The sequence below is a fragment of the Athalia rosae genome, chromosome 1 (genome assembly GCF_917208135.1).
Source record: "Athalia rosae chromosome 1, iyAthRosa1.1, whole genome shotgun sequence".
In the NCBI taxonomy this organism is placed as follows: domain Eukaryota; kingdom Metazoa; phylum Arthropoda; class Insecta; order Hymenoptera; family Athaliidae; genus Athalia; species Athalia rosae.
Genome location: NC_064026.1, coordinates 18,883,173 through 18,903,061, shown reverse-complemented (window position 1 = coordinate 18,903,061; position 19,889 = coordinate 18,883,173). Strand labels below are relative to the sequence as shown.

The 19,889-nt window shown below is 38.8% G+C and overlaps 3 protein-coding genes across 11 annotated transcripts; all 3 read left to right on the top strand.

Moving 5' to 3' along the window:
- The first annotated feature begins 1,331 nt into the window (after nt 1–1,331).
- Nucleotides 1,332–3,450, top strand: LOC105685154 (mannose-P-dolichol utilization defect 1 protein homolog). Its single transcript, XM_012399012.3, has 5 exons — nt 1,332–1,584; nt 1,819–1,884; nt 1,953–2,085; nt 2,278–2,482; nt 2,727–3,450. The coding sequence occupies exons 1-5, from the start codon at nt 1,497–1,499 to the stop codon at nt 2,973–2,975; spliced, it is 741 nt and encodes a 246-aa protein (XP_012254435.2). The 5' UTR covers nt 1,332–1,496; the 3' UTR covers nt 2,976–3,450.
- Nucleotides 3,451–3,662: 212 nt separating this feature from the next.
- On the top strand, nt 3,663–15,162 carry LOC105685228 (tetratricopeptide repeat protein 14 homolog). Of its 9 annotated transcripts, none has more exons than XR_007276699.1 (15): nt 3,663–3,820; nt 4,704–4,900; nt 4,980–5,116; nt 5,805–5,881; nt 5,976–6,098; nt 6,200–6,414; nt 8,886–9,026; nt 9,220–9,411; nt 9,613–10,306; nt 10,568–10,875; nt 11,338–11,492; nt 11,944–12,079; nt 12,380–13,817; nt 13,908–14,032; nt 14,126–14,142. XR_007276699.1 is itself a non-coding variant. In XM_020851889.2 (15 exons), coding segments are annotated over exons 2-15 (3,894 nt in total). In that variant the 5' UTR covers nt 3,663–3,820; nt 4,704–4,739; the 3' UTR covers nt 14,127–15,162. The 9 variants fall into 9 exon arrangements, 8 of the variants coding, with proteins under 8 accessions (XP_020707548.2, XP_020707550.2, XP_020707549.2 ...); XM_020851889.2 differs by having other exon boundaries at nt 12,380–13,808; nt 14,126–15,162; XM_020851891.2 differs by having other exon boundaries at nt 4,980–5,104; nt 12,380–13,808; nt 13,908–15,162.
- Nucleotides 15,163–17,062: 1,900 nt separating this feature from the next.
- On the top strand, nt 17,063–18,612 carry LOC105685170 (venom serine protease inhibitor-like). The gene is made up of 2 exons (XM_012399030.3): nt 17,063–17,256; nt 18,227–18,612. The coding sequence occupies exons 1-2, from the start codon at nt 17,139–17,141 to the stop codon at nt 18,460–18,462; spliced, it is 354 nt and encodes a 117-aa protein (XP_012254453.2). The 5' UTR covers nt 17,063–17,138; the 3' UTR covers nt 18,463–18,612.
- The last annotated feature ends 1,277 nt before the right edge of the window (nt 18,613–19,889 follow it).

Here is a 19,889-nt window from a genome sequence, read left to right as displayed (position 1 = left end):
GAAGTGTCTTCTTCGAAACACGATTTTAAAATTTTTTTTTTTTCTGTTTTTTGCATGAGTTATGCGACTCTAAAGCAATTATTGTCCACAAATCTTTGGTCGAATATCCTGGCCGACTCAGTTATCGTATAGACGTTTTTCGAAACCAATTTTCAAAGCTCAAAACTTCGACTTCACAAAACCCCTATCGCAGTATTCTCTCATGTGAATTTTTGAAGCTCCGCTACCGTTCGATTGCACCCCTGCGCATCTCAGTGTGGCAACTTGAAATTTGACCCCTTGTGGGTCGCGTAAAAATGGCGAAATAAGTGGTCCGTGGCGCCAAGTTCATGCTTGAAGTGTTCCTTACAAAACCCGTACCAGCCATTATTTCTTTCTTTTTTTTTTTATCGCGTTTTCGAACTCAAAATGCAAGGAGAAGACTTAAGCATTACTTCCGTCAAAAACGTCTATACGATAACTGAGTCGGTCAGAATTTTCGACCAAAGATTTATGAACAGTAATTGCTTTAGAGTCGCATAACTCATGCAAGAAAGAACTTACAAAAAATTTAAAAAACGCGTTTCCAAGAGGACACTTCATCCTTTAAAATGACTTCAGAGAAATTGAAATCCGACGACTAAAGCACCCCGTACACCTTCTCAAAGTCAGAAGTCTACTTCACGTTTTCGATATGAGTTGAATCAGGAGCATGTAACTGGTGAACAATAAAGCCTAATCCAGATCGACCAGAAGCATCTGAAAGGTAAAGTTTCAAGATTTAAAATGCTTTATTTTGCAACTCTCTACCTTAATTTTTCAAGCAGTTATGACTCGTCGAAATCGGACGTTTTTCGGAGCGAAAACAGGGTGACCCGCTAATTTTTATTCGCAGTGTACTGGGAGTGTTTTACATACGCAATGATATACCACGATATCTACCCAGTCGAAGCTAACCGTAGATAAGCTACTTCCTGGCTAAATTCGATTAGGGGTAGGTCAGTTGACTTGACCTGATTCGCAGCATGCACCGCAATGGTACCGCGGACAATCATTCTGCTAGCAAATTGCGAATGCTACCAGCAAAAAATTTAATCTTCATCTAATTATAAATATCAATCCTTCCGAATAAGTAAAAAAAATAGACAACGCTAATTATTATCTCATCAGCCTTAACCACGTGCTTGTAATCGGCATAACAGCGGTTTTGAGTCGGCGGCGGCGGGGGGGGGGGGGGGGAGGCAAGTTTTAGCTTCGAATTACATCGTTTCTTTTGAGTAACATCGGGCAGATAAAGATATTATTTATCTAATCATCTTATTCAGCATTGACATCGGAAAGTGATCGTGTCACTACGTGGGGCTTTTGGTAACGTGTGTGACGTGTACATCGATTGTGCTATTGTGCTGATCACCGAATGCTGATGCTTTGGGTGATGCAGAGGACAGCCGGCAGAGTTTCTCATTCAGCGGAAGGCATTCGACCAAGAAAGAGCCTCAAAAGCCGTTTCAGTAAATATGGCTGAAGCAGTCAAATTAGCTGCACTCGTTCTCGTCACAGAAGAATGCTACAAAGAATATTTTGAATATCACAATTTTGCCGATGGTGAGTTAACAAAGTTATTCATTAAGTTCTTATTAATGTTTAGAATTATTTTAACGCTCTATAACCATATTCATTTGCATTAACATCAAGGGGACTATTTTGTTCGACCCCCTAACGCCGTGTAATACGGCCAACAATCGCCACGTGCACGTGGCGACACGAGTTTAAGCGGCATATTTAAAAAAAATTTATCTTACACGCATCAATAAGAGGAAAACTGTCATTATTTTTCAGTGGACTGCTTCAAGTCGACGCTGAGCCGGGGGTTGGGCATCGCTATCATAGCCGGATCTTTTCTTGGTAAGCATTGCTGACAATAATGTAGAACTAGTGCTATATGTGTACCTGATAACGTCTTACTATTTCAGTTAAACTACCACAGATTCTAAAAATTTTCAACAATAAAAGCGGTCAGGGAATAAACATCATTAGCGTACTTCTGGATCTCTTTGCTATTACTGCAACCGTTTCTTACAGCTTTGTTAGCGGGTTTCCGTTCAGGTAAAGACAATTCAAGTACTGTTATTTTAAATGCCGTTGGATAACATTTTGCTCTTCTAATACTGATGCCAAGGTAGCCATGCAATAAATAGCTGTACTCTGCATCTAATGTAACTGATTTCATACGCATACAATACTTTTCTGACCTTCATTATCTGGTTGTTTATTCATAAAATGGCTGAATATGTGTAGTGCCTGGGGAGATGGAGTATCGTTGGGTCTGCAAACAGCAGCTATAGCTGCCATGGTAATGCATTATAATGGCGCAACCCAACAAGCAACTGCATTTGTTGTTGCCTATTTGGCAATACTCTATGCTTTAAATAGTGGGCTTGCACCAATAAACGTTCTGTGGTCGATGCAAGCAATGAATGTTCCTATTCTTCTTACAAGCAAGGTAACTCAAGAGAAATTCCCCTGATTTTGAATTTTGTATTTATGGCAATATATGTGTATGTATTTCATTGTTTGATGATATAATTAGATTCTCCACTTTTGAGTTCTATTTTCAAATTATTAAATATAATCTTCGTTATCTAATCAGCTTATGAAGGATTAGCATTGTTTCTTCTATCATTGTTTTACAATTTGTTTGACAAACTGATTACACGTGCCTTATCATCATCCTTTTTATTTTACAGTTGATCCAAGCTCTGACAAATTACCGCAATAAGAACACAGGGCAATTGTCCGCTGTGACATGCATCATGCTGTTCTTTGGTTCAGCGGCAAGAATTTTTACTTCTGTCCAAGAAACAGGTGACTCGATCCTGATTTTGACATACATCTGTTCCTCAGCTGCGAACGCCGTTATTTTAGGTCAAATGCTTTACTATTGGAATTCTGAAACACCTGTTACCAAAAAGAAGAAGAGTAAAAAATCTAATTAGGCTAGCGTTTCAACATCGAGCTGCAAAGCAGATGATATTTTTTTACATTAGCGCTGATCTTTAAATAATTAGCTAATAAAGTAATAATCAAATGGCAAATCAAACAGCAATATTTAGGTAATAAGGCTGGACTCGAGCTGCAATTTGTGATACTTGAATTAATTATTTTATTGATTTAATTAGTTCACATTTCAAGAGAGAATAGTACTACATAAGTAGAAATACCATAGCCTAATTGACTGAATCGTCTAACGCATATACAGCAGTCTCATTCTAAACTAACTATCTTTGGTCTATACTACGGTCATGCCCAAGCATTATTTCCTCTGGAATTTGATTCATCATTATTGAAAAAAGTATATCCTGTATATTTGAAAATTATTTTTATTTATAAATATTGTATACGAGGTCGGATCATAACACCGACGGTTTCTAACTTAATTGATCAATAATGAATAAACTGACATCAGATAAATCCATACTAGTGTTAGCTTTTACACTATCTTCTACTGTTTTTGGTGGGCATAGCATAAAGTTCATGATTGTTCATGAAGTCGGCGCTGGTCGGCGCTACTTTCGTGCTCACTGATATCATTGAGTTACTATACTTCGTAGTACGAAGTATAGTTACTCAATGCTGATATGTTCGTGCTTGTTTGTTCGGTGATGGTTGGATTCGTTGGATGGTGCTGCGTTTGCGCGTTGATTCCTCGGTGAAGAGTTGGGTTTGGTTGGCGTTGGTCAGTCGGCGAATGCACAAAGCTGTGGTTGGATGTGTTTGTCAAAAATGGTTGCTCATTAATTTACGTGTAACGTCGTAATCAAACTGTGGTGTTAACCGGCAGGTGAGCCTTGTTTATGACTATTTATTCATTAAATAAATATCGCAACAATTCATTGCGGCAAATAAGGAATGTAATTATGTAGTTGCGTCGAGAGGGTTGAGAGTCAAAAGTTTTTCTCGTGTTCGAGCTTAGCGCAAGCCGCTATGGCGTCGTCATGAAACGGGCTGTGTCGTCCATTTTGTTAACAATGAATCAATATTAACCCGTTCGTTTGTGAATTTTCTATGAAATAGCTAATTTCTTCGCACAGCTTTACCGATCCTTATCTATTTGCCACATTCTCTTTTCGGTTCCTGCTTCCGTCAATATTTTCATTCCCTATTTAATATAACGCTTCAAAATCCTTCCGTACACGCTAATGGTCGTAAGATTCTCTGCGTATATTGAGATACCGGTTCTATGAACTTTTTTTCTTTATCTTTGAACACGTGGGCTAGTGCCCGCATAGAGCGACCGCTCGCCACAAGGACTCGTAATTTGCATTTTTATCGGATATGTAATTTAATTTAGCCGACCCATGCGCTGCGAAAGCAATGTAAGAAGCCTGGAAAAACCCTGAACTTTGTCGTTTTATAAAGTATGGTAGTGCTCTATCACCTTTTGAATAAATTTCTGTATTGATGTGTGTGTTATAAATATTTGTTGTTCATTTTATTCAATCACCGGCAACTTATGTCCTAAAAAGTCTAGGTGTATCATTATTTGGGATAATTAGCAGGATGTAGATAAAAGTCTGATTACACTTATTTCCTTGAAAATGAAGTTTTCTGTGCTTCAGCAATCCAGACAATAAAATTATTCACCAGTTCTGTTATAATTGACAATGACTTTCTCTGACTTAAGCTCATAAAAAATTTGACTAAATGTAGTTTTTCTCAAATAGTCTTGCACATCGTATTGACGAAATATTGCATCAGTGATGGAATCAATGGAGTCACGTCTAGTGGCACAAGCCTTGAATTATCATGGGCAGCAGCTACAGAAGGTGTGGGATGGTGAACGAAACGAAACTGAGTTGACCATGCTGAACCTCAAAGAGCCCAGTTTTGAGATTTATCAACAAAGACAAAAGACATTAAGGTAAGTAATATTACTAATCTTGAGTGGAGTTTGAATTCTTTTTTATGCTCTCAATAACTTTGACTATTTGTATTTTTAGTTTTGGGGATCGAGGTAAAAGATTAAAGCTACAACAATTCATTGCAAAGAAGGCTGATGCTCTTTATGACAAGTCGAACTTGGATAAACCCGTTGAACCTATCAAACAAGAGATTGGCGATGAGGGTAAATATCAAAGTAGGAATCGTTTCTCTGCACTATTATAGTATAAGATACCTCAATCGCCACATTGTGCTGGATTCTAAGTCAACTCTCTTATTCCAGAGATACTCAAACCCTACTTAGCCATTACACGTTTTTGCTTTGACATCTTATGTGCACTCAAAGTGCTGGTTTATGACCTGAAGATCACCGACCATGCTACGGTCGACAAGTCGTCTCAAATAAATAACTTTTGTTGACTTGTATACCTATGATTCTTTGTTCAATCTTTGAGAAATAGTGTCAATCATCATTAAAAGCCTGATTTCGTATTTGAAAAGTTCTGGTTTCAAAACCAATTCCATTCACTTATTGTGTCCTTCAATAGAACGAAAATGGATGTACTCCTACAAATTCCAGAGAGAGTTGACTTACCCTGTACACACAGTAGTCATTGATGGACGTCTGTACCATATTCAGACTAAAAACTTTTAGTCCATGTAGTTTGGCGCACTTATTTTTGTAACGTGTTATTTATCAGACAAGTGTAGGACCATTCAATCTGTCAATTACTTGGTTAGATAACTTGTAATGTGATACATTTGTCTTGTTCTCATGAAATAACAAATATCAATACCTGATGACTAATAATTACTTGAAAATATGTTTGGATTTATTGTAGTTGAAATTATCAACTTTGATTACATTGTAAAATTTGTTTCAGAATATTATGCAACTATGCCAGGGCTGGATTCTTTTGTCATAATGGAAAAATCGCAAAGGATTCGTAATTTCTTGGAGGTATATATGAAGTCTCAACATATCTGATTGCACAATTGTTAAATAACATACTGTCTGGATATGATGGGATTCATTTTTCTCTTCATAATTTCAGAGTTTGGTTGTCGGTGATGTTATTTATTCACAAGTTATGGGTAAAAGTGCTGCAGGACTTCTCCTTAAAATTCTTTGCAACTGTAGTGACTGCCCCAGGGTTGTTACAGATCTTGGTGTAAAGGTATTTACAATTGTTTACTGATTCTTATTAGCTATTTCATTCAGTTGAATTACATTCTCAATTTTTATGAAGACCTTTACCATGAATTTTAAATCCAACAGGCTTTGATATTGAATACGGCCACTGTGCCAGCAGTGGACAAGAAAGGAGTAACGCGAGGCTACATGGCCAATGATCTCGTCTGCGTCGTTGTGAGTGAAGTTAACGTGGAGGCGGAACGTGTCGTGGCCGTTATGAACGTACCTCCTCGAGAATCCCAGGCTCCGCACCCTCCTATGGGTCTTATTCATTCCGATGATCTTCCTGAAGCTTACAAGTAAGTTGGGCTGTATACCATAATTATGTTCTATACCTAATCGAATACATTTGAAGTAGGTTTTAATTTCCAATCTACACGTTCTCAATTTACTCATAGTCATGCTACCCTATCATGGAATTATTATATGGAACAATTTAGTTTGCCTTTTTTTATCTTAATGAATTGAGTGTATAATGATGTTTCGTGATTACCTAGAGTCTTGTAGCTGCACAGAAACCGTGGCTCAGTTTTCAAAGCAGAGTAATAATATCACGGAGAAGGTGCTCTCTGAGATCTGAAGTATTATTTGTTGTGGGTATTCCTAAAATATTTTAACCGATCATAATATTTCCAAGGACTAATGATCCAGTAATGATATATTATATTTGTTTAATATTCATTACTGAAACACGTAAACGCGGGAGTGAACTTTTAATATTTTGGAAGGACTCTGAGAGAAAACAAAAGACCATTTGTGCAAGAGTAATTCTACTGTATTTAAGAATCGTAATGCGATATTAACAATTAAAGGTAAATCAGATTTGACTCCTTTGACACGTTTTTATGAATCTAGGTGCCAGACACTCTTCTCTGTTACGTAAAAAGTTGGTAGTCAGTTTGACGATGAGTATATAATGTGATACGAATGATTCAAACATTGAGCAATGGTTGATGTGGCTCAGTTTACGCACACGTATTGCCTACGTTTGTGATATATTACTCTCAAAGGTCAATGTACCAGCCAGACTATGGCGTCAAATGACATCAAAATGTCTTTTTGAAGTTGAATTTCCATTGTGAGATACTGATACTCAGATGGTCAGAGTTTAAGCAGCAGACGGTAGGTATAATAATCAAATATGGTTGTTTGATCCCTGATTATAATCACATTATTATAGTCCGATCCTTATTTTTCTCGGGCATTTTGGTCTATATTTTCTCATCAATGACCCATTTTATAGTCATACTTCACTAAGTAATACTCTGCTTGAATTATAAACGTGATCTGTAAAGCATTTTAGTCAACTCCAATTAATTGCCGGTGTAAACCAGTGGCTCGAATTTTAAACAAACCATATACGATCTGGAAATTCTCATTGTATTGTTGGTTTTGGGCATGGGATTCTCTTCGAATTCATTGAACCTCGGTACCCTGTAATGTATTCTGATATTATTAGATAACTCCGGGAGTTGTAGTTTAAATTGGTCACATTTTCGTTTAGGAATTCAATTAAATATTTCTAGGTATTGCTCGCCGAATAAGAATCCTCCAAAACAGTTACTTAATCGAGTCAATCATAGGGTATTGATGTAATCTTTCTTATTGAAATGCGAGAAGTTCATGATATTTATAAGAGGGATCAAACAATTAGAGCCCTAGATTATTTCACCATTATCCTAAAAGCCCCAATAAAACTGCGCCCCACCTCAATAATTAATGCCTCATTTGAACTTACAGCTTTTATTGACAAATAAAAAAAGATGTCGTTCATATTGACACTGCAAAGCGCAAAACAGGCAAGCGTACCACGTCTAAATAATTTTTTTGGTCAACTTGGAAGACAAAAAATACTTGTGACGTGGCTCCCACCTATCCTAGGGCTATGCAATTTGTTTTATCGCACCAAAAACTTAAACCAAAACCATCATCGATGATAGGCTGTGTGCTTTTGTGTTGAGAAACTATGATTACAAAATGTGATACAAAAACTATAAATAATCGTCTTAGCTGTTGAGAAAGGTGAGGCATGAGTTCACGTAATATTGAGGTTCTACCATTGTAAATTGTAAGCTAAGAAATTGTGTTAATATAACAACAAAAATTTCATAACATCACATCTTGTGTGTCCCTTCGGAGTACTGTTGGTCTAGCTACTTGTTAACGGTGCGGGCACAGACGATAAACAATGTGAATACTTGAAAGAATGTCTTTTGCCACACCATCAAAATCAGAATCCCAGTAACTTAACTCAAATAGAATACATTACCATCAACTGCTACTCTAAGTTACTTCCTTGCAAAGATATTTAAAAAATTTCACGCCAATAATTATCTCGACTACGGTGTTCAAATAACAAGAGGCACTCAATCTGGTATAAATATTGAAAATTAGCGTGACGCATGTAGACTGAAGAGAAGACTGAAGATTTTTGTGAGTATACACTCGTCGGATTTTGTTGAGTCGCAGCCGCAGAAAGTGAAAATGCAAGATGAGAACCTTGGCATAATTCTAGACGAAAATAGCCAAGTTATCTAAGGCAGTGAGAAGAGCAAGAACAGAATGTTGAATGCTTATAGACCATGGGAATGTAGATCCAAGTATTTTTGACCAAACACAGCTGAGAGCATTGAAGAAGAGGATGTATTCAGTCTATGTGGTTACCAATGTCAAAGTTTCACCGTTAACCAAGTAGCTTGGATCTCTTTTCTGGTGGTGGGTCATAATATATACACGCATAATAATGCGTGAATTTTGTTTTGTGATCTAGGAAGTTTATGGACAACAAGGGCCAGAGTTATGAATTGATGTTGGAGAATAGTGCTGGCTTCAACAACCCCAACAACACTAAATATCTTTGCAACTTGATGGGTCTTGGACAAGAAAACCACTCCAATATGGTTGGACTCAGGTATGATATATCGGAATACTGAACTACATTTTTCGTACTCCTATGTACTATTTATTGTCATATCATCATGGTATAAGTTTGCAATCATTACTCAACTAAACGACTTTATGTGGCGACGGGCGATGCATTTACAAGAATAATATGTACCGATGACTTGAATTTGAAATTATTTGAAAATTACGTATTTTCTCAGGGAAAGATTCCCGGAGACTGAATATGCTAACGAGCTACGACAGATACAGGCCAGTAAATGGGCATTTCGGAGTGTCGCGGAAGGCATTGATCATTTCAAGGCCGGTCGTCATACAGAAGCTTTCCAATGCCTCAACAAAGCTTTGACTGTCGACCCTCGAAATGTCGAAGGGCTGGTTGCTCGTGGAGCACTGTGAGTTTTGTCAAAAATATATGGCGATTGATATGCCAGCTGTTGTAATACTATCATTCAATAATCTGTAGTACTTGACTAAAACGGATATGTGCATCAAGTCAACAGATTTTTAATACAGACTATGAGAGATGTTATCCATTTGAATGGATCCAAAACATAAATCACGTTATTAAAACATTTGGATTGTATGTTGGACAGGTATGCAAACGGAGGTAGCTTTAAGAAGGCTATCGATGATTTTGAAACTGCGTTGAAGTTGAATCAGACCCACGCCAATGCGCGAAAGTACATGGCCGAAACTCTGGTAGCGTTGGGTCGCAGTTACGAGGATGAGAATAAATTCGAAGATGCCAGAAAAGCATATGAAAATTGTCTGGCTATTGCTCCTTATCACGAAGAAGCTAGAAATTCAATTGAATATATAAAAACAAAGACCCTGACAACGGGGTTAAACCCCTTGGATACGTTCAAAACCTTCGAAACTGAAGAAGCTCCAGAAATTAAAATCAAAGAGAAGAAAAAACGAAAGAAGGAAAGGAAATCAAGATCTAAGAAAAGACAAAGATGGAGTTCAAGTTCTAGCTCGTCTTCAAGTGGATCGTCAAGTTCGTCAAGCTCTGATTCTAGTAGTTCTTCGTCTTCTGGTACTTCGAGATCTGGATCAAGATCCCCTAATCGCAAAAGGAAACACAAGAAAGATCACCGTGGGTCCTTATCACCACTCAGCAAACGTATGGCTCAGTACAATAATCCTCCAGCTGCATTGGCGGCAGCTCATGATGCCATTCTGCCAATACCGTACACGGGATCTCGTGAAAAACCGGAAGACTATGAGACCAAAGTGAGGAAATTCTTGGAGCAAACAAAGGATGACTCTGATTATGAGGACAAGGTAATGTCTTCCCAAGTTTGACGTAGCAAAATTCCAGTACATTTCAAATTTCTTCAGACCCTATTTACCTTTGAATCAGAGTATGAAATATTATTGTTTCACGAGTAAATCTGTTTGAAAACGGCTAAGTATATTCACAGGCAAATTTGCAATACGAACGAGATGAAACTACTTATTGTATACTTGGATGAAATATGAAGTTGATACTGGAATTTTATTCAACCATGAGTCAACAATCATGGATTAATGCTACTTTACTAGGTACGGAAGTTCTTGGAGGAGACTGCCCGATGGAAGAGAGAACGGGAAAAAGATAAGAAGCACTCGGAGAGTGATAAATTGAAGAAGAAGAAGAAGAAAGAGAAGAAGGGAAAAGACAAGGATAAGGAAGATAAGAAAACGAGAAAGAAAAAGAAGAAAGAAGAGCGGAAGAAACGCAAAAACAAAGATAAACTTGAACGTGATTTAGAAGCTCTGAGGAAGTCTTCACTCCCAGATTTAGAGCAACTCGAATCGAAATTAAGTGCCTACTATGCAAAGGTTGAAAAAGAAACTGCCGTTCTCAAGAGGTAAGCTTGAATTCTCTCCTTCTTATTTGATATTATTGTTATTATTATCGTTATTATCATTACGCGAATGTTGGTGACAATTCTAGGTGATCGACATTTTTTTCATGTGATACTCTAACGTACCTTACAAACGCTCTATTCGAGTGATTCAACGTCATTATTGAGCTGTTGTGAAGAGATCTTCCAATTTATTGAAAAACGAGGAAATAAGCTTTGTCTTAGACTTTTCAAGGCCAAGCACTGTTTGCTATTAAAAGTTGTGCAGAAGACCGGAGAGTTAGTGATATAAATTACTAACTAAACTGTTTTTCTCCTCAAAGTCTTCACAACATGGAAGTTTTGCAAATTATGGTACATACTCAAAGGACAACGTACAACTATCGTTAATCTCTATGCTCTTCGGTTTTACTTAAGTTCTTCGTGTGATTCTATATGATAAATAATATTACTATCCTTTGATAGCAATGCTGAGAAACTTGCGGAAAGCACTCGCAGGGAGGAAGAAATCCGTCGAGAAAGAGACAGAGAAAGGGAGCGTGAAAAGGAAAGGGATGAAGCTGCTAAAGCCTATCATGAGCGTGAGCCAAAAGCTGTGATGACTTCCCAACAGCGCAAAGGTATTTCCGAATTCATCGTTCTGGCTCAAATTTTTTTGTTATACACTTGACACTAGTTCACAGTCTATCCTACTCGTCAGCGTTATACAGAACAAAAACAAGCTCAATATGTGGACTGTCTTGGATATGCCGCTTGAAGACTGACTAAATATTCGTAACATAGGGCAATTGCACTTCTCTATGATATGATCAATTTTTTGGCGGATCTTGAATGAAACGTACACCTCCGTCCGGAATCACGTACTCGCCTACATCCTATTTTGTTACGGTTGTTTCTCACGCGCTTGTTTGTTTTAACATCTTGGGACTGTTCTGATTAGTGATAAATCAGCAGGTACAGCTAAAAGCTTAATTTTTTTTTTTTTCATTCAATAGGTCGGTTTTCAAGGTGTTCTGCTTCGCCGTCCGAAGTCTTTTTAGTTTTGTATTTTTCAAATTTCTATTATTACAGATATTCAAAGGAAACCAATTACAGATATATTCGATCAAGACGCGCTGCTGATTCATCCCGAACCTAAACTGACCTTGGACACGGCTGCCCTCAACGCCAAGTGGAAAGCTGCGCAAGCTGCCAGATACGTAAGCAAGTAAGTACACGTCTTGGACGTATTAGTTTATTTTTAATATTGTTATATGCACACTTCCGAAGCTTTGACAATTCAAAAGTGTGTTGACCCTTGGACCACTAGGATCTTATAAGTCGAAATGTCTTTCCCTAACATAAATGTTTCCCAAGCATCAGTGCATACTTGTGAGCCGTGAATGTACATACATCATATGGCATTATTCTGGCAGTCTAAGGGTTAATCTTTTTTAAACAAGTTCATGTAAGGACTAAAGTTTTCTTATACGTAAAGTTTTCTTATACTTAGAATATTCCGTTTCAGGCAAAAGGAGGGGCATATCCAAAAGTGGCAAGACATTCAGCCGGATAAAAAGTCTGCGCTTAAGCTTGAGAGCGACGATAACAGTGACAACGATCATGAAGAGAGAATACAGCGAGCTGCCCTGGAGAAATCATTGAACATTCGGAAGCAAATGCAGCGTGAATTGGTAGAAAAACGAGCTGCGGCTCAGCCCATCATGACGCCAACTCCGCCCCCTCCGTTGCCCAAGGAGCTACCTCTACTGAAACAGGCACCCGTCAAGTATCCAACCCCGCAACCTCAGAATAAGTTCCAGACTTACAAAGACTCTTCGGTACCTCTACCTGCTTCTGTTCCAATGGGGAAATTTTCCTCAACCAGTCTGGGTGGCAAGTTCCAACCCATCGGCCAAATGAATAGCAATAATCATCCTCCAGAACCACCAGGGCCCCGACCCCCACTAGGTAAAGGCCACAGCGGTCAAGCTAAAGGTCCAAGAACAGATTCGGACAGTGAAAATGACAGGCGAAGACAGTCCATGAAAAAACGCGAATCTCTTGGTCGTGGTGGCCCAGGTGGTCCAGGTGGCGGCGGTGATGGCAACAACTCCAAAAGAATGAGCAGAGATCGTACTAGAAAGCGAAACTCTAGAAGCCGTTCAAAGAGCGGCTCAAGTTCTAGATCGTCACGTTCTGGTAGGCGTACTAGGTCCAGGTCGTACTCTGGACGCAGATCGGGTAGCTACGAACGGAAATATAGTCGTTCACCATCGGGTTCTTACAGCAGATCAGGGTCGAGGTCGAGGTCGTCGTACACTCGTAGCCGTAGTCGTAGCAGGTCCGGGGACCGTGGTTATTACAGGAAGAGACAGTTCAGGCCATACAACAATAGGGGTACATATTATAAGCCACGTTTCCAGGGTTTCAACAACCAGAACCACCGTGGTGGTGGTAACTTCCAGAATAGAAACCGATTCTACAACAACAATCAGCACAATAACAGATTTGGAAACCGCAGAGGTGGAGGTTTTCAGAATCGTGGCGGAGGAAGAGGCAGAGGCGGAAATAGAGGTGGTAGATTCTTCCATGGAAAACAAAACTTCAGGGACTTCAGGGACAGGCGTGATTTCCGAGACAGAAGGGGATCATCCAGGGATAGATACAGCGACAGAAGCTACTCCCCAGATCCTATGCGCAAGGTTGACGAGGCCAAGGAAAAAATAAACAAGATGCTCGAGGGTGGTGACGATGGTGGAGAGCGAGATAGGGAAAGAGAACGAGAACCTCAAAGGGAGAGGGAGAGAGAGCGTGAAAGGGAGCAACAAAGTGGAGGTCCTGCTATGCCACAAAACAAAAGACAGGATGGTCCACTAAGCGAGGGGGAGGAGAGAGACGATGATGACTACGAGAGGTGGGGCGAGGGAGAGGGGGGCGACTCAGCTAACAACAAGGTTGGTTAGGTAGGCTTTCGCAAAAAAAATACAGACAAGCCTCAGCCGCCCTGATGATATCGACGACTAGCCAGCCAACTAACTATCGTTTGTTGCCAGAGCGACGAGGTTTTCCCGACCGGACCTGTAGACGCTAGCCTGGATGGAAAGGATATCTTCATTGAGCGTATGAAGCAGCGAAGCAAGAATGTTTTAATGCAGAGAGCCCTCGCAGCCAGGATTTGGTAGACCAGACTCAAATCATCAACATCACCGTCACCACCTCTCCTCGCCTCGCTTACCTGGTTTCTTTTTTTGCTTTCATTTCATCTTTGAAGAAGACGGAGGGCTCTTTGTCGGAGAGAAGTCTTGGAGGATTCCAGATTTTGGCTGGGCTTCGTTCTCCATGATACGCATGTAACCCTATGAAACGTTCGACCCTGTGGAAAACATACCCAACACCCGACACGTATCTGGCCAGGACAACAAATTTTGCTTCGTGCTTCTGTCTGTTCATTCAGTCATCCCTTCATGTCTACTTATTCACTCACATTCTCGGTCACACTCCAACAGTCATCAACCCGATACTCTCTTCTCGTATAGCGCAGTGATTCATATCACTCACCGCAAACTGTTCATAGTCTACTATCAATTCACCTTCTGAACCTCGGGATTTTGTTTACAGCGACATCGATCAGAATCTATTTCGTATTATTAAATACGCTAAAATCCTACATCTTTAGGGAGTTTTAAATAATAACTACTTGTGCTATGAGTGACGAAAATTAAAAAAAAAACAAAAAACACCACATAAACTAAAAGGCGTCGCACGTGACCTACCAGTCATTTTCAGTGTATTCGTACGGTAGATGGTGAATATTTATTAATCCAGAGATTTGACGATATAGGTTCATGCTTGCGGAAAATTGAGGGGGAATCATAACTTAACTATAATTGCGATTGATTTGCTGTTTATCAATTTCGTTCGGTCATTTTGTAACATTCGGTTTTACTTTGCATTTGTACTTCTATCCAATGATCTTCTTGCAACATATGAACTGGAAGGTAATTTTACCAGAACCTGTTGAAGATAACACCCTACGCATTTACTGCCTGTGAGCAACTCAAGTTTTGAAACTCAAATGTGGCGATACTTCTGCAGGAGGATCAATACCCAAAGAGGCACCTCATAATCATGTAAATTTTCCCATTCTTGTCGAATACTCAAGAATTTGACAAGGTTACGCTGCAATTAAACATACATTATTATAGTTATGATAACAAATATCGATTAGGCTTTACGTTTGTCTCTGTAACAGTTCACTGTAAAAACTTGAGATCATAAAAAAAAAAATATATACCACTTATAACATTAGTCTGGCTTTACTCACACCACCTATATTTCTAATTTTTCTGAGCGATTTCAGCACTTCCAGGGTTAATAATGCGATAAATGCATCAACCATAATAATAACTCCCCAACAGCTAGTTGAGTAACATAATGTAGGTCGATTATTCAAACCTGTTATAAAACAATGTTATTCTAAAAACTGGTAATAAATACACAAATTCAAGAACGTTAAATATATTCAGCCGCTAACATTCGCAGCAGACAAAAGATTGAAGAAAAGAACCTTGTTAAAGCTTATCAGCAAGGTTTCGCTCGGCTGGTCGCTGACTTTTCGAAAAGAGGTGATCGTCTTCAATTCCCAGCTCTAGATAGATAAATAGTAGTAAGTATACGATTCGTAAGCTGATGATACAATGCTCTTGAATATTCATCGGTTTCAATTACGCCTCATAAACGATAGCAAATAATCGCATAACAATGCTATGTGAATATATTTCAAGTGTACTTATGCATTTAATCTGCGATATAATTAACAATTACGAGAAGAATTCAAATCTGCGATGAAACGCCTACAACACGAAGATGCCAATACGTAATCAATTTGCTACAGACGTAATATTATCCTCATTTGAATTTGATAATGAATGCACCCAAATCGCGATAATCAATCAGCGATAAAAATAACTTTCCTGACTCAATTTTCAGTATTAAAACTGAATACGAGTGGGAGCCAAAATTGGTCGGACTTTCCATCCATCGAAACATATGAGACTTACCGTATCCTAAAAGGAGGTAACAATCTGTTGAATGAAACTTCGAATCGCGTCAATTGGGTGATGTCACAGCAAACTGGGATTTTCGCGGTTGAACTAAAGAATTTCGCGATGATGCTTTAAATAACCGCGCGAATGATGACCGGGTCATTTAATATCTCGGTCACTGATTTTACATACAAAAAAAAAATTTACTATTTGAAATGCTAAAGAAACGAAAAATTACTTAGCCTTTAGAAAAACATGTACGCAAATATTCTTGATAGCCATTGTAACATTCTCTCATTTAGTTTGAATCGGTCCAACGACCCTAAGGAACTGTAATTCTCGCTGCAAATGTCTACGAAATATTTCTCACAGTCAACAAATTATCATTCTGTACCAATACGACTTTTTTTTTATTTCTGATATCTTTTTTTTGAGACGTTCATGAGTAAATTTTCCGATGAATCGAACCTACATTAAATGCAACATTACAGTAAATGTTTTTCATGTTTTCACATGTAATCAATCGAATAGCTGCTGCGAAAAGAAAGAAAGAAGAATGACGTAGATCGAATCAATGTACGTGAACTAATATAATGTATTTTTCTGCGAACCCCATTTGAAGATAAAACTTGAGACGTTATGATTAGTACGGAATGTAAATGAGAACATCATTTGTTATTAACATTTTTACTTTTTATTAAGTGATTTAGTTATTCGATAGAATCACTTGAAAGAAAAAAAATATGCAGCTCCGGATCGGTCGAATTAACACTTTCTCAAAGCTATCGAAATTTTGTTATTCTGAAAAAAAAAACATCTGATTCCCAGTTAAACAACGAAATCTTCTATCAAACCAACAGCAAAAAATTTGTTGAACTCTTTTTTTATTCCGGCGATGAAAGAAGAAAAATGATGAGAAAAAAACTCAAATTACCTAATTAAAAAAAAAGATTTTGTCGATAATTTGTTAAACGTGAATTTGTACGCGTATTACGTATACATTTTAGTAATGATAACAGATGTTTAAACTTTCGGCAGCATATCTAATATTCAAATGTTATTTTATTCGTTCAGCTTTTCTCTATCTGGGGCAAGACCTGTTCCCGTAATTTCGCATATGGAATCGCGATATTGCCGCGTATTTAAACGCTGTCGACGCGCGAAGACCTCACTCGTTCTTCCGAAAGCTTCCAGACCGGAGCTAAATTAACGTAACGTAACGGAACTTCAAGCGCAAATATGAATTCACTTTCAACGGTCACCTTATACACGCTTTTGGTCATTGGCGCCGTGGCCCTGATGAATGTCGCCGCATACCAAAACCAGGATACAAATTCCGCGAACACGGTTGGAGGCGGTGAGTGATTTAAAAAATTAAAAATATAAAACCATTAAAACTTGACCAACGAAATTGAAATGCATAATTCTGTTGTTTCGTACTAATTTTCAAACGTTGATTTGTGAAGGAATTCATTCAGAATTTGACGATCTTATTTCGCTTTTCGCACGTCAGAGAACGAGTTCCTAAAAACCTCGCGATCTAAAAATAAAAATGGCTCGTGTAAATGACTTGTAAATTGCTAATTACGAAAACGGTCCGATCTGCATTCACAGGTCTGAGAACAACAATCGGTTAGGTAACGAAAAAATTTATTTGCGTCGTATTGAAACCGACGTATACGCCTCTATTACTTTATTTGCTTTCGAATGGTCCATCTTCACACAATTCGGTCACACAACTACGGAGTCACTATACGTCCAATTATATATAAATGCGCATTTTTATCGCCATCAAAACTCATTTATTTTTTAATCTCCTCTCCTTCACACACGTAGCGTTCTCTGCTCGCCCACTTCTTTCTTCGCGATTCACCTGCGCTCTTGTCATCATTTTATTGTGCATAACACAGTTATATGTTTGTTCGCGATTATGACCTAATCCACTTTCATGAGAAGATAAACATCGCTGATGTCACGTCTGATGCATTTTTTATTCGTCTTATTCTTACATCGCTGTATAGATATCACCTTATAACGAGGTATTATTCTTACCAATATTAAACAAACTCTGGTTAGAATTAACAACCGCAGAAGAAATGAAAGAATATTCTCTTCCAAGAATGGACTTTTCTCATCCTCCGAGGCATTGGTAAAAAAATCTTTATCGCCTTGTACCTTTGTCGAGAGTTTTTTATTTTCCCAAATCTCAATCTCTTACATCCTTCAGCGTATATACTCCCTTGAAATAATAATAATATTGATAATAATAATAACCACACAAAAGAAAACGGAAAAAGAATCATAGCTTTTCATTTTTTGCACACCAGATCCAGGGACCACGACATCAAACTGCGATCGTTCCGAAGTTTATTCGAGGTGCAATGCTAACCCATCGTGCCAAAAGACATGCGACAATTACGAGGAGCCAAACGCTTGTTCTTCCAGTGGAACCGCAGCTAACGAATGCTACCCCGGATGTGTCTGCAAAAGTGGATTCGTTCGCGTCGTAAAAGGAGACCGGTGCATTCCCATCGACAAGTGCGAGGGAAGAGTCAGGCACTAAATATAATGTTCACCCGAATATTGTCCTCCCAATTATTTATACTACAAACACAACGAATTACCGATCGAAGGATCTTCACTCACGTATTATTATATAACGTTATCGCGTCGATACGTAACGAATAAATTTATAATTATCGTTGAGTTATAACTCTGCCTTGTTTTTCTTTTTCCATGACGTAAACCATACACGAGAAGTATATCGTTGGGATATAATAAGAAGTAAAATATGAATTCAACGAATCGGAGGAAAGAAATAAGAAAAATATCCGCTAATCGATTCGTGTTACATCAACGATTTTGTTGATCCGAAGAACAAAAGGAATAATCTCTGGTGAATGGAGGAGCGGAACCGTGTAGAAAATATTTCGTAGGTGGGACCCCGTGACTTATGACTGGTGAGAATTGTTATTCCTCGCGGTTCTACCGTTTAGCATCTCGACGAGATACACACACACACACACACACACACACACACCAGCTATACCTGCGTGCCACTATCATCCCGAGACAAATGATCCCTCCGCGTCAGCAAAATAAGTTTTGTATGGACTGAACGTTGCCAAACGTTTTTCGTGTGTACGGTTATATCTATACGTATACATGGGGTATTCGTATACACTGTAAAAATATCGGTATAATATTTATCTGCGACGGAGTATAAGGTCGAATCGAGATCTTTTTAACGCAAGTATAATACAGTGGGGTATACGTATACAAAGTGCGCACTTCTTCCGATAAATTATCCACCCACTACATCGTGCGCAGTTAGTTTTTTATTGCATCGAACAACCGTGAAAACCTTCGAATACCACAGCGTTATTGTACGGCTAGGTATATCTATACCTACGATACCAATTGACCCGATCCCCGAAAGATCAATGATCTCGGTCGAGTCGGATCACCGGCTCTCGCGGTTTATATATATGATATATACATATATGTATATACATACCTACCGCAGGTTAGCCCGGTTTTGTTAATCGTCATTTTAATAACCATTATGCAAATTATGAATGAAATTGTCAGCGACAGACCCGCACCATCCTTTGGGGGCTGATGGGAGACAATTAGCCGAGCATTGTCCGTTGTCCGGTCCGCGGGTGACTTTGGTCCTCCCACCGACCGCCCGTCAAGTCGTAATTTCTACATCCGCCTTCGTGCCGAGCCAAAGTTTCTCCTCTTCCGACTTCTTCGTTGCACTTTTTAGCGCCCGCTTACGCTTCTTTCTCCTTCGAACGGATCCGGAGATTACAATTCATCAAGATCGGAGGAACAACCCCGTGTTGTACCGCTATGCGCTTGTACGCCGTCTACGGATGATGCTTTTTAACCTCTGCCACGTTCGAAAATCGTCAAAAAATATTTGAAGGTCGCTCAACGCGTTCGACGTTCACATCCCCCCAAAATATAATGGAAAGCTGCAAG

What these genes read in the sequence shown, in the direction of transcription:
- LOC105685154 (XM_012399012.3), top strand. Translation starts at nt 1,497, where the DNA reads ATGGCTGAAGCAGTCAAATTAGCTGCACTCGTTCTCGTCACAGAAGAA. An exon ending in CATAGCCGGATCTTTTCTTG is followed by an intron (nt 1,885 to 1,952) that starts GTAAGCATTGCT and finishes TTACTATTTCAG; the next exon opens with TTAAACTACCACAGATTCTA. An exon ending in CTATTCTTCTTACAAGCAAG is followed by an intron (nt 2,483 to 2,726) that starts GTAACTCAAGAG and finishes TTTATTTTACAG; the next exon opens with TTGATCCAAGCTCTGACAAA.
- LOC105685228 (XM_020851888.2), top strand. Translation starts at nt 4,740, where the DNA reads ATGGAATCAATGGAGTCACGTCTAGTGGCACAAGCCTTGAATTATCAT. An exon ending in GATCTTCCTGAAGCTTACAA is followed by an intron (nt 6,415 to 8,885) that starts GTAAGTTGGGCT and finishes TTTGTGATCTAG; the next exon opens with GAAGTTTATGGACAACAAGG. An exon ending in GACTTCCCAACAGCGCAAAG is followed by an intron (nt 11,493 to 11,943) that starts GTATTTCCGAAT and finishes CTATTATTACAG; the next exon opens with ATATTCAAAGGAAACCAATT.
- LOC105685170 (XM_012399030.3), top strand. Translation starts at nt 17,139, where the DNA reads ATGAATTCACTTTCAACGGTCACCTTATACACGCTTTTGGTCATTGGC. An exon ending in CGCGAACACGGTTGGAGGCG is followed by an intron (nt 17,257 to 18,226) that starts GTGAGTGATTTA and finishes TTTGCACACCAG; the next exon opens with ATCCAGGGACCACGACATCA.